The following is a 16,340-nucleotide window of genomic DNA, read 5'->3' on the forward strand; positions in this document are numbered from 1 at the left end:
GAGAGCCGCCGCCAACCGCAGACTCTCTCGGCGGTGGTGGGAGGAGCGCCCCGGCGGGCGGGGCGCTGTGTCGGGCCCGCCCGCAGCCGCCGCCGCCGCCGCCACCGCCCCACTCGCGGGCCCGGGGTGGGAGGGAGGTGAGTGGGGGGGGCCGTGGCGGGGACGGTTCGCGGAAGATGGAGGCGGCTTCCCCCTGCCGCGGCTGCGTGTGGCAGCTCGGAAAAAGGCGTCCTTTTCCCGTGGGGTGCATTGCCGTGCCTCGCAGCGCCGTGCGGCACGGCTGCACGGACGGCGTGGGCGGCCGTGCCGTGGACGCCGGGAGGTTCCGCAGGGCCGGCCCCGCTTCCTCTTGTGCAAGGCACGGTGTGCCGCCGTCCGGCTCTGAGGGAAACCTCTTTCCCAACATATCCCCCCCCCCGTGTTTTGTTTTTTTTTTTAGCACGGTCTCTCTCCCGTGTGTCCCTTACCTCCGTCCGTGGGGAGGGACGTCCATCGAGTCCTTTCTGCATTCCCAGCGCTCGGGAAACCGGGAGGAGGTCGGCAGCGGAGGAGCGTGGGGAAGGCGGGTGATGAGGTGGGGGTCTCCCCCGGCGCGGGGTGGCGGGGACGGGCAGGTACACGCACACACACTTCGGAGGTTTCATCCCTTGCTTTTGGAGTCCGTGCGGCCGAGGTGGTGCCTCCGCACCGTAATCATTTTTCTCGCTGTAACCCTGTCCTCCTGCTTCTCCAGGCCTTCGGAAACTGAGCTGCTGTCACCGTGCTGGGGCCAGAGCTTGCTTGCTTTTTGGAGTGAGACCGTATATCAGGGCTGCGTTGGATGGTTAACAGGAAAGGCCAAACGCTAATTCATGCATCGCTCAGCTTGCTTTTAATGTGAGTCTCCGCTTTAAGCCTTTGACCTTTCCAGGAGCTGGTGGTGGGGTCATTCCAGCTCTGATGTTTGCATATGCAGAAGACCAATATGTTTTTCCTGATTCTCAAACGATCTCCATAACTCTTTCCTTCATGTGCTACATATGCATAGCCTTCTAGGAGCCCCAGGCCACGCTGCATTTGGCCAGGCGTCTGTGAATTATTTTTCAGTGGGATGCAGCAGTAACAAAAAAGACCTTTTTCATTTTTTCCATACGGCAGGGGAACTTACAAGACCTGAAACAAGCTCCTGTCAAACTGGAACTCCAGTGACTGTGCAAGGGAATGCACGGTCTTACCCTTACTGCTGGGTTAAGCCCTTAGAGTGTTTTATATGGATCGGGCACAGGAGTCTTTTTCTGAAGCCTGACTGAGTAACTTTGTTCTGTCTGGCTAGGGAATTTTTAGAGTTTTATTTTTTAATCTGAACAGTGGTGATTATCTGATAGGAAAGCAGTAAACAAACATCGCTGGGTTTACTGTGCTTATTCTGGGCACAGTGTAGCACAATATTTTGCAATTGGGAGTGTTGTGAAACTGGTTTTCAGTTGGTTGGGAAATACATGTGACTGCGAAGCTGAATCTGCCAGGAAACTGCCTGGTTAGTTCTCTCATTTCCTTGGGTACATGGAAAAGAATGACCCACCCAAACCCTTCCCATTCCACAGTAGGTACCCGCTCTTCAGCTGCGGTCTCTACACCATCGCAGTAACTGCAGCCTGCTAAGGTGCAGCGGGCAGTATGTCAAACTTCTCTAGGTTCCTGGATTAAAGGTTGCTCAAGCAAATGTAAATATTACTTTATTGCACTGAAAAACTTTGTCATCTGCATTATAGCCCCGTAGTGGGGGAAGGAAAACCAAACCTCTTCTTAAAATGGTAATTATTTATACTGCACGCAAAATCTTAGGAGCCACACTTCTGCCCCTCTGCAATTGCCAGCACTATTTGCTGGATTCCTTAAGTGGGTATGTGGAGCTTAAACAGCACAGCAAGAAGGGAGGGACGGGAGGCAGTCACAACAGAAGGCTAGGGAGACATGATACGAGTTAGATTTACGGACTACAATATGCCTTGTTGAAGGTCTCCAGAGAAGAGCAATGGATACTGGACCATCTCTTGAGGGAGCGATGTGCCCTGTGGGGAGCAGCGAGGCTGTCCCCTTGCGCAACGGCAGAGCAGACTGGGCTGCAGTTGTGGTTGGCTAAGTGATGCTCAGCTCTGGTGTGAGTTCCATGCAGGAAAGAGGGAAGGAAAAGCCAAGGAGTCTCCATGCAAACCGACCTTTGAGAGGGAAGCCCTGGTGCCCAGAAGGCACAGCAGCATCGCACAAGTGTTGTCCTGCTATCCTTGGGGCGCTCGCTAAAACTGTCCCCTTCTCACTGCATCAGGGTTGTAGTCTTGGGAAACCCTTTCTTCTGAGGGTTGGAGTGGGGGACTGCTCCCGGGGAGGCTCACTAGGGTCAGTCTTCAGCATGGATCTGAGCTCACATGCAAAGCAGACGAATTAGTCAGGAAGACACTCCGGGAGCAGGAGTTGCCACATATGCCTGCATTTTGCCTGCTCACAAACGGCAGCCGAAAGGTTTAGCACAGCCAATGTGTATGGGCTGAGAGCTGGGATGTGCTGGGATGTTGCTGGCACAGGCACGTTCATTTTTTCTCTGCTGTAATTGGGTCTTTCCTCCCATTTACCAGAAAGGGAACGACCTGCCTTATCTTACTTGCTTACCTGACCATTGATCAGAGAGTCTGCCGTACACTCAGTCACAGGAAAAGAGGGATCTGCGCTCTGGAGGGGCTGCGAAGAAGACGAGTTTCCAGCTACTTTTGCCACTGCGTTCTCTGTAAAGCTCCTGTATTACTCGGGTGAGTCTGCTGGGGAGAGAAATGCAAGATTTATAAGGACTGGTTCGAGCTGTAGATAGGGAGAGATACTCAGAAGCTGCTTGTTTTAATTTACTTATCCTTCAGCTGACTTTGATCCTGCGTTGATTTAGTGATGGAATAGTGACTTTTCTGGGAGCTTTCCAGGGGGAGAACCAGTGAAGAGCTAGGACAACGTCAGTGTTTCATCCCTTGCCATTCAAGGGGAGCAAGGACCAGGCCTTCTGCTCCAGGCTAGGAAAAGCAATCCTGAGTAAGTCTGGGCAGGTAAAAGGTAACAGCTTTTGGTCCTGGGGCATATGTACAGTTGTAACTGGAGCAGTGGAGCCAGTGTTATGTTTTCTAGCTGACTCTGAGTGTGTGAATCTGATGAGACGCTTTTCTGTCTTGTCTCTGCCTGCAGAAGGTTAAGATGATCGTGTTCATTCTCATACCCACGATCCACTTAACCTCAGTTGTGTGGTCACGAAACTGCCATTTTAAAATGGCGTAATCGTGCCAGTGCAAAGCCTAGTGAGATTGCAACTGTACCAGTATAAAAAAGCCATGTACTTTTTCCTCTTACTGTCAAAAATTGGCTGGTTTTCCTACACACGTAAGATTAAAAGGTATAAATTTATTGACCAGAACCAAAAATTTTTAAAGAAGTTAATTATCTTTTGTGATTTGAAGGCTATGCTCCAACTAAACACAACTTCAGAAAATGAAATTCAGAGAATGAGATAGCCAGTGTAAGAGCTTCTGAAATAATACTTGATGTAATGAGAACAGCACAATGGTTTATTCACTTGCTCCGGATTATCTCTCTTGAGATGTAAAGTCATTGCCGTGTTTCTAGGTATAAGAACTGTGTCATTTCTCTTAAAAACACCTTTGTTTTGGATTAGAGAAACAAGAATAAATAAGAATGAGCAAAGGGGCTTTTTGGTCAGGGAGACCGGCTGTTGCTGGCTGCAGTGGTTTGAACAGGTACTGAGTGGAGAAGGCCAGAACGGGTGCTGACATGCACTCTTCAGTGACGGAAAGTTGCAGCAGGCAGAACACAAACCCCGCATTGTCTCCTGGCTGCATACACAACCATTGAGGCAGCATCTAGACTGGCTCATGTCTAGACTCAATTTTAAGGACTAAACTTTTTCTTCCCCTGTGTTGTTTTATCAGACCGTTTGTCTCCCAGTAGCTCATTAGAACCTAATTCAGCTCTCTTCATGAGAGTGGTGATGCACATGAGTCATTAAAGTGCAGTGTATTAAAGAAGAGCCTGTGTACTGGAACTGCCAGTGGTTGTGCTTGTCTCTGAGCTGCTATGACAATATTGACATGAAGCAATGCCAAGACAACATAATACCGTTTGAGCAAAGTCCCAAACAGGAGGTTGTTGAAAGCGGTACTTAATTTGCAGGCACATGTGTTTCTTTGTAGCCAGCTCTGAAATTTGTATTAAAATGGATTTCAGTTTCACAGTCTAAAGGCATTGACACCCCCTCATTAACTCAGCTGTGGGAACAATGCTTATGCTACCGAAAGACCTTAGGCACACGCTGTCTTCCACTTCTTGGTTTGCATAAGGAGGCTGCAGTCTTTTCAAGAGCCCCACTTACTACCATGATTCAAATCATGGAGTGGAGGAGACACTGTTGGGTGGAGGATGCAGGCAGAAGTCCCTGGCTTTTCAGCCATGGGAAAGCAGGTACCTTGCATTGTGTTTTGCAGTGTTATAACATGGACTGACAGATTTTCCTTTTTTAATCCTGTCCTCTAGTGTTCCCGGGTCTACCTTTTCTCTCCCAGGATGCTGAGAAGAGTCCTGTGTACAGTGTTGTTCATGGGAGCCTTGCCATCACTGGCTGAAGTGTCCCAGGGCCACATTTCAGTGGTCTTGCTGGGAGCCACAGGTGATTTGGCCAAGAAGTATTTGTGGCAGGGTCTATTCCAACTCTACATGGACCAAGTGAGCAGTGGCCACAGCTTCACTTTCCATGGGGCTGCACTGACAGCTCTGGAGCCAGGGCAGAGGCTGATGTTTGATGTGCTGAAGAAGCTGGCCTGTCCCCCAGATGAATCTCCCAACAGGTGTGCTGTGCTCAAGGACCAATTCCTGAAGCTGAGCCAGTACCACCAGCTGAAGACTGCTGAAAACTACACTGTGCTGAACAGAGAGATTGAAACCCTGCTTCGCCAGGAGGGGCTGAAGGAGGCTGGAAGGATCTTCTACTTCTCCGTACCACCATTTGCCTACACAGAGATTGCCCGCCACATCAACAGCAGCTGCAGACCGCCTCCAGGAGCCTGGCTGCGTGTGGTGCTGGAGAAACCTTTTGGCCATGACCTGGAGTCAGCCCAGCAGCTGGCTGCAGACCTGACAAGCTTCTTCAGAGAAGAGGAGATGTACCGGGTGGACCACTACCTTGGCAAACAGGTGAGCAGCTTGCAGTGCGCAGCCCCCTGCCAGGTTGAGGGACTTAGTGCCTGGGAGAGTGTTGGATGTCAGCTCTGCATCTAACGAGAGCGTTGTTCCCTTCTCGAATTCAGGCAGAGCCACTGAGTGTGCTCCCAAGCCTCCATTTGCTTATGGAGTCCTGTACTGTTATTCTTGTCCTGGACTGTGCTGCTGTCCCTCCTCTTACAGAGCAGAGGGAATATGCAGACCAAAGCAGGGCTTTCTCCCATTAGAGTGATGAGGTCCCCTTTCCAGAGCAAAGCCAGGGTGTAGGGGTGAACTGTGCGTGTGCATGAAGGAGAGATGCAGAATTCATCTGGTCTTCTCACCAAGGTCAGGGCTTTGATTTCGCTGAATAAGCAACGCCCTTTCCATCTCACGGTTCATCCATCTCATTACACGCAGGCCTCTCTGCTTAGCCATGGCTTCTAGAAGCAGTTTTTAATTTGATATGATATGGAGCTGATGGGATGTTAGTTTTGCGGGATGCTTAGGACAAGGTTTCTTCCTGCCCTGTGCTCCATTCAGGGCATGGAGGACTGGCTGCTGCAGGGACAGCTCAGGAGATGGAGCTGCATTGTCCCGGAGGGAATGCCTTCAAGGGCATGCCATCCTTGTTTTAGAGGAATGTGATGCCACATTTTGAAAGCGGCCTGTTCCAGCCATGGCACTGTGGCCAGATTTTACTCAGAAGGTTGCATGTCCAGCTGCAAGAGAGGGGATTTCTTCTCTTTTTTTTTTCCTGAAAAGAGCAGATGGCTTTGGTGGTGTAAGCATCTGATCTGATGTATTTCAGCACTTTGGTACTGTACGTTAGTCCCAGGATGGTCTGACTCAGCCCTTTGTCCTTTGATGGATATAAACTGAGTGCCTTGCAGTTTGTAGTTCAGTCTTTTTCACATGCAACCTCAAAATGTCTCAGAAAGACCTTTAATGTCTGCTCTGTACAGTCATTGGAGACCCCATTGTGCATCACTGCAGGCTCTCTTGCTGATTTTCTCTGACCCACTCTGCTCTCTGCTGTGTGGCATGTCTGCTGACGCTCCAGAGCTGGCCACATCCCAGTGCTGAGTGGGGCAGTGAGGCAGAGATACTGTGGAAATCTGGTGAGTTTTTGTTGGGTCTTTGGTGAGTTTTTGTTGGGTCTTTGATTTCTCCCTTCACAGGCTGTAGCCCATATCCTGCCTTTTCGAGATCAGAACCGACAGTTTCTGGATCCAATTTGGAACAGACATCACGTGGAAAGAGTGGAGATTGTCTTGAAAGAGACGGTGGATGCTAAAGGTTGGTGAGGCGAGTGTGCAGAGCTAGCGTGAATAAGTGAGAAGGAGAACTGGCAGGTTCATTAACTATGTGAAAGTGGCCCTTGAGGTAGTGCTGGTGCAGAAACAAAAAAGAGCAGATGAATGATATGTTGCTCCTTGGAAATAGAGAGGGACTGTCTTACATTTCCTGTGCTAGGGACTGACTCACTTCCAGGTAGTGTTGCTGCTTCCAAGAAAAGATTCCCATTGCAGTTCAGCTGGGAGCAGGGGCAGAATGCCCCACCTTTTTCTGCTGCAGAGCTTTGGGGGTGTTGCACCTAGCTTTCTATCCCAGATCTTGGTAAAAGGCACTGGATTTGGAATTGATGCAATCTAAGGCCACTTCAGTTCAGTGCTGCAATAATCTGGTGGTTGTGAAACAACCCTTTTGTATTCCTGTCCTGTTAGCTGCCAAGCTCACGCTGAGTATACATTTGCGCTATTCTTTGGAAGATGCTCTTGCATCTTTTGCCTGGATGTTACTCATATCGGCTAGCCGGTGTCAGTCCAGGTACCTAGGTGAGTCTGTGTTTGCCTGTTTCTTTTCCTTCCTCTCTGTAGTAAGAAAGAGCATTGCAGAGGGAAAATCCAAGCCCAGACTTGCTAGCATGGGTCTCCTGCTGAAGGACACGGCTGCAATCCCTCCCTGCAATGCTGCAGCATCCGCTCTGCAGTGCTCAGCATAAAGCACTCTGGGCTGGACTGCCACCCGCAGCACTTCTTGGGATGTCAGGCGCCCTCAGTTCTGCAACATCAGGATTGCTTCTCCACTCGCTTTACCTCCTCTTCTATCTTCCTCCTCCCTCCCTCCCTCCCTCCCTTCCTTCCTCAGCCACCACAAACTCAATTAATGCAATTTTATCAAACCTGGAGTAATCTTTGGTTTGGCAGCCCAGACCTCACCTGGGCCTGTTTGTGGCAAAGGGATGCATTGCAGAGAGATTTAGGGAGAACCGTGTTGTCTGTGCATTGCCCCAGCTACACCCTGTGCCCTCCCCGCTCTGAACAGCTTTGTAATTTTTCACTTGATGTCTTTTTTCCCCTGTGCGGCTTCAGCTGGCAGCCTGGCTCCCAGCAAGTCTGCAGCATTGATTACATTAATGAATGTGCCTTTGGATTAGAGCAAGGGAGATAAATGTATCAATCAATAGGGGAAGCCTATGGCCATGATACAGTCTGCAGTGTGGCAGACAGAAAAGGCATCTGTTTGAGTCACTTTCTTTATAAGTGCATTGTCCTTCTCCCCCTTTTCCCACCTGCATGAGAAGTCAGGCAGGGAAAGAGAAGCAGAGCTCTGTGCATGAAATTTTGTCTCTCAAAGGCATGGCTCAGCCGGAGCCTTCTGAGGACATGAAAACCAGTGGGAAAGAGGCAGTGAAAAGCAGTGCTCATTGCCAGGGCCCAGCTTCAGCTGTTCTGTGGACCTGGTGTGTAGCTATTGAGCTGCTGGGGTCCCTGCTCTGACCCCGTTTTCCAGCTAGTCTGTCAAAGCTTTTGCGTAGAACTGCATGTTGTGTGGAGTCCCAGGCTCAGGTGCTGTGACCTGTGGGGCAGGAGTGTCGGGGCGAAGGTTATACGGGGGGCCCTGCATCATGCTGTATGTGGGAGTTTTGAGCTGAACATTGCTGCCAGTCACTCACCGCAGCTTCTGAAAGCACAAGCAGTCCAAGAAAGCAAAGCTGCCTTCTGCTCTGTGCACTCAGGAAGCATCAGGCAAAAGCGTTACTCCTGCTGGGTTTAGGCTCTGTAAGCACCCAAAAGGACCACTATGTCTGGCTCTGTGGAGGACAAGCAGTCCCGCAGGAACCTTTTATCTTTATTTTAGTAGCAGAGACATTTTGGAAGCCCCTCTGGAGGGAGGTGAAAGGCTTAGAATCACAGAATCGTAGAATGGTTTGGTTGAAAGGGACCTTTGAAGATCATCTAGTCCGACCGCGCTGCCATGGGCAGGGACATCTTTCACTAGGTCAGGTTGCTCAAAGCCCTGTCCGACCAGAGCTTGAACACGTTCAGTCGTGGGACATCCACAACTTCTCTGAGCTTGATAGCTTCAAGTTAATTGTTGGGCCAGGAGAAGAGGAGCTTGGTGCAAACCAATTAGGGCTTGTGCTCTTTGTTCTCCTTGCCACACATGTTATACATGCGGAGGGGAAGGCTACAAGAAAAACACATCAGTTTGCCAGCATCTTACCTCCTCTTTGTCCTCAGGCCGCACCAGCTTCTACGAGCAGTATGGAGTCATCCGGGATGTGCTGCAGAACCACCTCACGGAGGCCCTGATGTTCCTGACCATGGAGCTTCCAGCCAACGTGAGCAGGGCTGAAGAGGTGTTGCAGTGCAAGCTGCAGGCCTTCCAGTCCTTGCGGGGTCTGAACAAAAACAGTGCCGTGTTGGGTCAGTATCAGGCATACGCCGGCCAGGTACAGGAGGAACTGCAGAAGGCGCAGGACTACATCAGCACGACACCAACCTTTGCAGGTGAGAGTTTGGTCTGAGCCCCGCAGAGGGGAGTAGTCTAGAGCTGAGGAGAGCAGGAGATGCGAGTCCTTGCATGCTGATACCAGCTCCGTGACTCTGGACCTCACTGCTGACACGGGGATTTCACCAGGCATCCACCAGCATGGTAACTGGGAGCTGTAACAAGATAATACTGTTGTCGTGTTAGTTAACTAACGACCCAGTGAATGGGAAGCATTGCATAAGAGCTAAGTCCCATTATTCTTGATAAGATCTCTGCGTTATTTTTAGAAGTGGCCTGCAAACTCCTTTGCCTTTCCATAACATCGAGTTGCTCTCTGCATCTGAGGGGTAAAGAGTTGGCAGTTCTCTGTGATTAGTAGACCGCAAGGCCATCTGTGGCCATGCTGTGTCTTCTGACCATTAAATATTTTGTCTGAATGATATTTGTGCTCAGAAACTGGTCTCCTGCGAGATGAAAGGAGGCTAATCAAGTAGGATACCTGGGAGGAAGCACAGCAGGGCAGCTGGAGAGCAGTTATTCCAGTGATGTCATGGAAGGGCTGAATGTGGAGGAAGAGACACAGTTAGATGCCAAGATTTCTGGGCGCTAAGGAAGGACAATGATGTGTAGGTGGTAGAGATCCTCTCAAATCTGCTCGCTTTTAATTTGGTAGCTGACATCACTGTCATTTCAGGTGTGCTGATTCACAGCGACAGCCTGCGTTGGGAAGGGGTCCCTTTTCTCCTCACTTCTGGGAAAGCTCTGGATGAGCGGGTAGGTTATGTCCGTGTTCTCTTCAAGAACCGGGCCTACTGCACTCAGAGTGAGACTCTGAGGGACGCTGAGCACAGCCAATGTAAAGCCAAGCAGATCGTCTTCTACATTGGGCACGGCGCCCTCAACACCCCTGCAGTGCTTGTAAGCAGGAACCTTTTCAGGCCTGTCATGCCAGAAGGCAGTTGGAGAGAAGCAGTGGGTCAGTCGGACCTGCACATTTTTGGACAACCATTGTCTGACTACTACGTGTACAGCCCTGTGAAAGAGAGAGATGCGTATTCTGTCCTCATCTCCAACATCTACCATGGCAGGAAGGACTTCTTCATTACCACCGAGAACCTGCTGGCCTCCTGGGCATTCTGGACACCGCTGCTGGATAGCATTTCCCACCAGCCCCTCCGCCTCTACCCGGGGGGTGTGGAGAACCAGCACCTCTTAGACTTTGAAATGGAGAGTGGGGAAGTGGCATTCACACTGGCAGAGGCAGTGGAACTGCTGAACCCCAACAGGCTGACGCCAAGTGATTACAGGACAATCCAGTCCAAATTTCGGCAAAGTCCCCTGGTCTCAGCGTGGTCTGAGGACCTGATTTCCCAGCTGGCTTCTGACATTGAGAAGACAGCGAGCAGGACTGTGGCACGCTCCGGGCAGTTCCATCTGGCACTGTCGGGTGGCTCAAGCCCGGTGGTCCTATTCCAGCGGCTGGCAAGACACCATTATGCCTTCCCGTGGAAGCACACCCACATCTGGCTGGTAGATGAACGCTGCGTCCCTCTCACCGACACCGAGTCCAACTTCTTCAGCTTGCACAACCACCTCCTCCAGAGTGTCAGGGTGCCCTACTTCAATGTCCACCCCATGCCTGTGCACCTGAACCAGCGGCTCTGTGTGGAAGAGGACAGAGGCACGGAGCTGTACGCCAAGGAGATCGTGGCCCTGGTGGCCAATGCCAGCTTTGACCTGGTGCTGCTGGGGGTGGGCACCGATGGGCACACTGCCTCGCTCTTCCCGAAGTCTGAAAATGGCTTGGAAGGGGCTCAGACCGTGGTGCTGACTGAAAGCCCCGTCAAACCTCACCAAAGGATGAGCCTTAGCCTACCCCTCATCAACAAGGCCAGGCAGGTGTTTGTCCTGGTTTTGGGGAAGGGGAAGCACGACATCACCATCCTGCTCAGCAGGGTGGGCCATGAGCCAAAGAAATGGCCAATCTCAGGTGTCAGCCCCAGCTCTGGCCAGCTGGTGTGGTATGTGGATTACGAAGCCCTGCTTGGGTGATGCCTTCACAGTGTCCCTCCTCCCTTGTCTGCGTGGCCCTTACAGCCTGGATTTTCCTACACAATGTCCATGTTTTTCTGTTGCCAGCAGCAGCTTCATCTCTGACAGACTCCTCTAACCTTCTGGGAAATCCGTGGCCTGCAGTGCCTCTGACATTTGAGCCCGGAAAGCAGCTCGGCTCAGTGTTCAGAGCTAAGTAGGAGCCAAGAGCCCGCTGCAGCATTTCTGGCTCTGCTAGGGATTCTGACTGTGACTTTGGACAAATTACCTCACCTTGAAGTGCCTCAGTTTTCCCTGTCAGGCCTTTGTGGTTATTAGCGTTTAACTACCTCGCAGGCACTACGGGGGACTTGTTAAATTAAGTACCTGCCAATTTTTTTTCCTTTTTTTTTTTTATAATTCTCAGGCTAAAAGACAGTAATAACATGTTCATCCTCTGCCCTGCTCAGTCTGGCTGGGACAGAGTCGTCGTCTCGGTAAAGTGATGGTTCTGTGCACATGGGTGTGTAATCTTGTATGTGCAGCCCATCTTGGGGTCAGCCAGCCACTGACTATGGCTGTGCTCTCCTGGAAGCACGGACACCCATTAGCTTTTGTGGCATGTGGCCCCTAAATTCTGACACTGATTTGTGAGCTCGCTGCAGTCCTGAGTCTTTGCAAATTGCCCAGCAGCAGAGGCTGAGTTTATAAGCAGTCATTTGCTGCTTTCATTAAGTGGATAGCTGATGCCATGGGGGGTGGAGAAGGAAGACACATTGCTTTTTAGGCTGTGGGGATAATGGGGACAGGGTGAGGAATATGGCAGTTCACAGAGCTGTTATTTGCCTGCAGTGCAATAATTATTGAGGGAAAAGCTTGGTGTTTAGAGGTGGTGTTTGGGTTTAGCTAGCAAAGAAATGTCTTCTTTAACCGTCTTTCTGTGTCTTATTCTCTGAAATGAACTTTTCTCTGTCCTCAGAATTGAAGCTTGCAGTGTCATTCAGTGGCTTATAAAATTTCTACAGGAGGCGGCTTTATAAACTGTCAACGTATCCATCATTAGAGCACACATTAAGGTAGTTACAGTGTTTGCGGATGGTGGTGGGGTGTTTGAACTCAAGGACGCTGACTTCTAAGGGGAGGTAATTTTTTCTGTGCATATCTCTTGGGCGCACAAAAATAGCAAATTGCATCTCTGTGTTGACAGGACAACGTTAAGTGGTTATAGAAATGTATAGTGCCGTTGCTTACAGGAAGGGTTGGAGACATCTAGTCCTACCTAGAGACCCCGCTCTACCCTTCCTGATTTTCACCTTCCCAGAATGCTGCCATGCACAATGGGTATCTCTCTGCTTTCACGATATCCCCGAATGCTCCGTCATCTTCTCTAATGGGTAATTTGCCACAGCACACCGGAGTGCAGCTTTTGGTAAGGGAATCACGATGGCACGAGATGGAAGAATCTGAGCTGATGGTCCCTGTGGAGGCTAGAGACAAACCCACTCACCCGGGGCGGCACCAGGATGGGACAGACCCACTGCAGGAAGGTGGAACACGGACAAGGTACTGGCTGCCAGCAGGCAGGATTCTGCGTAGGAGCGGAGGCCGCTTTCAAGGGGATTTCTCTCTTCTTCCTGTGAATGCTGGCCCTGTTTCTGCAGAGAAGTAGCTGTGTGGGGGTGACCGGGTGGAGATGGTGGGGTCTGAGGTGACCCAGGGACCGAGGGCTCAGCAGGGGCCCCGATGCTGACAGGAGATGGCGCCCGGACCCCGAGAAGCAGCAGTAAGTTGTGTGCTGTTCTTTCAGCAGGGCTGGTCTGAGGCTGTGCCAGGCTTGGCCACCCTTCCCAGCCCTGGAGCCTCACAAGGGAAAAATAAGATCCTCAGGAGTTGGACCTGGGAGTCTGGTGACCCCTTAGAGACCCGAAAGTCTGCAGTATAGGGAAGGAAAGGGACTTTGCTTTAGAAAGCTGGGCGATAGGCATTGGCTTCACATCCTTCCATGCACAGAGATCTGCTGAATCCTAGCGATGAAGATGCAAATCCAGGTACAAATAGGTGCTACAGTCCGATAGCACATGAAGCAAGGTGGGCAGGTCTGTACAGCCTGTGCTCCCAGGTTCCCGAGTTCTCGCCTTTCAGCATAATGCTTATACTAATGCAGAAATCAGAATTGTTGTCCTCTGCTAATGGCACGGATAAAAGTGCACTGAGCAAGCTCTAGAGAGCCTGTTACTCGTCAGCAGTCCCTAGGCAAACAGAGCCAGAGAGAACATAACCTGGCAGAAGCTATGTGCAGTAGGAAAAGGCCAAATTCTCAGGGACTGGCTGTGATTTCTGGCCGACACCCTCCCCCACCTTGCAGATGGTCCAGAAAAGCTGCATTTTACATACTGTATTTGACTCAGCTGAGCTGAGTTGCACTGATGCGCATCACTTTGCTTTTGCATGGGAAAGGAGGAGAGTTGTGGTGGTGTAGCTTTCTCAAAAGCTCAAATGCAGAAGAGACACAAGTGTCTTGACTGGTCCGGTTTGACAACAAGGATGGCTGGTTATCCATCTTTTGTGGGTGTTTGTGAGTAAGTTTGCTTCTGCCTGTTTCATGGTTACAGGCAGGCTTAACTACCGGCACAAACAGCCAAGGGTGAAAATAAATCACAGGGGAAGAGAGTGGCATAGAAAAGTGGGAGGAAGGTGAGCACTGCAGGTTCCTTGCTGCAGGACTTGCTTGTCAAGTGGATATGCTGACAGTGGAGTCTGGAATAAAAGCATACTCCTAGGAGTTAACTGGAATAACTCTTCTGGAATAACTCTTTTCGTAGATGAGTGCTAGCAAACACTGGCTCCAAAATATACCACAGTGGCTGAAACAGCTGTGCAGAGGAAGATGTTTTAGGTCTGGTATGTCCATAAATTCAAACATCATTTTTCGTTTTTAAACAAAAATAGCCATGTTCACTTCATTCCAGTTCTTTTGTGTTTGGTGTGAGGGAACAAGTTTTAATGGAAAATTGACCTATGTGAGAATAAATATGTTGTTATGAATGACACAATTTATTGCTACTTTACAGATTACTGCAGTATTGGTGTTTTCTAGTTTCTGCACACTTTCTTGTTAGTATTTGGCTGGTACCTTTTGAAATAAACACTGGTTTTAGAGAGGTTTATTTGCACTTTTAAATAAGCATGTGTTTTTTTTCCAGAGAGCCACTGTTCTTTTGCAGCTGAAAATAGGGCTCATATGTGAAGTTTCTAATGGGTCACCCCAAAATTCATCCTAGATTTTATTAAAATCCAGTAAAAGCTTACACATGTTTTCCTTGGTGAATGTAGGTGTCTGGGTTGTTTGGCTGGTTTTTTTTTTAGAACTGGTTTGGTTTTTTTTACACAGACAGTTCCTACTAAACTCTTTAATACTTAGCATTTGCCAAATGGAAAACAAATATTTTTAAATGTATAAAATTTGTGACTGGCAGGAGAGAGACTGTGGATGGGAAGAAGGGTTAAATGAGCAACAAATCTGATGATGAAGAATGGTAGAAATCCACTGGGCTATAGGCCAAGGAAGCAGTGCTATTTTTATTTTGTGAAAGCTATTAATAGGAGGTGTGCATCTTCTTGAGAGCTTGTGTTAACCTTTCTTTGCAAAAGCAACTCCATGGAGTAACTTCCTATAGTCTGTTTCTCCCGGTAGTGATTATTGATACCAATTTTATTACTTTTGTAAATGGCAAGTGCATTCCTAGAATTCAATGGTGTGATTATTTATATGTTTTGCAGAAAACTAACACTGGAAGTAATTCATTTTTCACTTCAACTTTTATAAATCAAGTTGTAAAAACTTATTTTCCCACGAGTAAAGTTTTGTGATTCATTTCATGTTGTGTAACGAATAGAGAATTATATTTATAAAAAATAAATAGTTTTTAACAAAAGCGTCTTTGAATTGCTTTCAAAGATTGGTGGTCATTCTGGTTTTTTTCCTGTCCTCTTGAGGAGTAAAGTTTTAAAGTTCTAGCTGTACAAAGAGGAGAATGTTGAATTTTCTGTAGTGTGAAACCAGCAGTCTTAAATGTTCACTCTGACTCTCTTTTTTTGTGTATCATCCAAACAAGGCCAGGACTTTTCAAAACAGAGGAACAGCCAAAGCCCTTTTAAGGTGAGAAGATGGAATCACCCAATACTATGCAGGGTCCTGAAATCGCCAGGCCTTAGGAAAGTCTCCACTGATCCACATTTACTCCCTGAGTTGCATTTCCATAGATACTGTCACCATAGTACAGAGTTGCTTAATAACATAGACTTTATAGAGCTGCATTTTTAACTATAATCTATTCAAGATCTGGGAGCTGGGATTATGCAGTTGAACTTCAAGAACGAGCTGTGCTGTGACTCTGGCTGGGAAGGCATTACGTACGGTCCCAGCAGGGAGGCCCGGCCTCTGGTTTAGCTGATACCCAAGTGTTCCTGTCCAGGACCGGCCACCACCTCCTCGGTGAAAGGCGAGTCTCTCCTGGCACCTCTGTTACATAAAAGAAAAGATGCAGTGTGCCACGGAAAGAGGAGGAGGAAGACAAGACGGCAATTTCATCCTATTGCCCCAGGGGAAGGCTTCATTTTCCTGGCAAGAGGAGGATAGGAGGATTTAAATCAGATGTTTTCTTGCTGCAATCTTGCTGATTCACAAATGCTAGTTCCCCTGAATGCAGTTGAAAGGGCACTGTCGTTTGCAGACTCTTCTGGGTGTGCAGTGGATTCCCCGGGCTGCTGATGTAGCAGAGCATTTCTGTAGTACCAAGTGATGGTGGGTCTTTTCCTCTTCAGTGTCCAAATCCTCTGCGGTGCTTCCTTGGGCGTCCAGGTAACACTGCTATGACGTGTGTATGATACTTCTTGATGCTGTTGGTGATGCTGAATTATCTAAGCAACCCACGCATTTGAAGATGGCCGTGCAAGTGAGGAGATTTAACAGTCACGTCGTAGGGCTGGGACAGTGTTTTCCCATCCAGGTCAGGAGTGTTTTAATTCTAGTTTAGAGTTTTGTTCTAGTTTAGAGACCATTGCACGTCACTGAAGAGAGATACTCCAAGCACTTACAAGATTAGTGAATCCTCCCCAAGCACAGAGAGCAGAGGCAGTGGTGGTAAAAGCAGCAAAATTTTCAGTGTCTTAACACTTTTCAAAACAATTTTTTTGTGCTGTGCTTGAATTTTTCTCCTTCAGCCACAGCTCAAGGCAATCCTTAGGAGGATTTGTGCCTCCGAATTGACTGCCTGCCTTAGTAGGGATTTGTTTTATTGCCT

The 16,340-nt window shown here is 49.1% G+C and overlaps 1 protein-coding gene across 5 annotated transcripts; it reads left to right on the forward strand.

The window, feature by feature from the left end:
- The first annotated feature begins 104 nt into the window (after positions 1-104).
- H6PD (hexose-6-phosphate dehydrogenase/glucose 1-dehydrogenase) lies at positions 105-14,972 on the forward strand. 5 transcript variants are annotated; one of them, XM_030018431.2, is made up of 6 exons: positions 105-137; positions 2,613-2,783; positions 4,564-5,220; positions 6,408-6,525; positions 8,754-9,023; positions 9,701-14,972. In XM_030018431.2, exons 3-6 carry the CDS (start codon positions 4,594-4,596, stop codon positions 11,056-11,058), a joined length of 2,373 nt encoding a protein of 790 aa, XP_029874291.1. In that variant the 5' UTR covers positions 105-137; positions 2,613-2,783; positions 4,564-4,593; the 3' UTR covers positions 11,059-14,972. The 5 variants fall into 5 exon arrangements, with proteins under 5 accessions (XP_029874291.1, XP_029874290.1, XP_029874293.1 ...); XM_030018430.2 differs by lacking the exon at positions 105-137 and adding an exon at positions 170-574; XM_030018433.2 differs by lacking the exon at positions 105-137 and adding an exon at positions 2,889-3,054 and having other exon boundaries at positions 642-2,783.
- The last annotated feature ends 1,368 nt before the right edge of the window (positions 14,973-16,340 follow it).

Source organism: Aquila chrysaetos, chromosome 6 (assembly GCF_900496995.4).
Source record: "Aquila chrysaetos chrysaetos chromosome 6, bAquChr1.4, whole genome shotgun sequence".
Classification (NCBI taxonomy): domain Eukaryota; kingdom Metazoa; phylum Chordata; class Aves; order Accipitriformes; family Accipitridae; genus Aquila; species Aquila chrysaetos.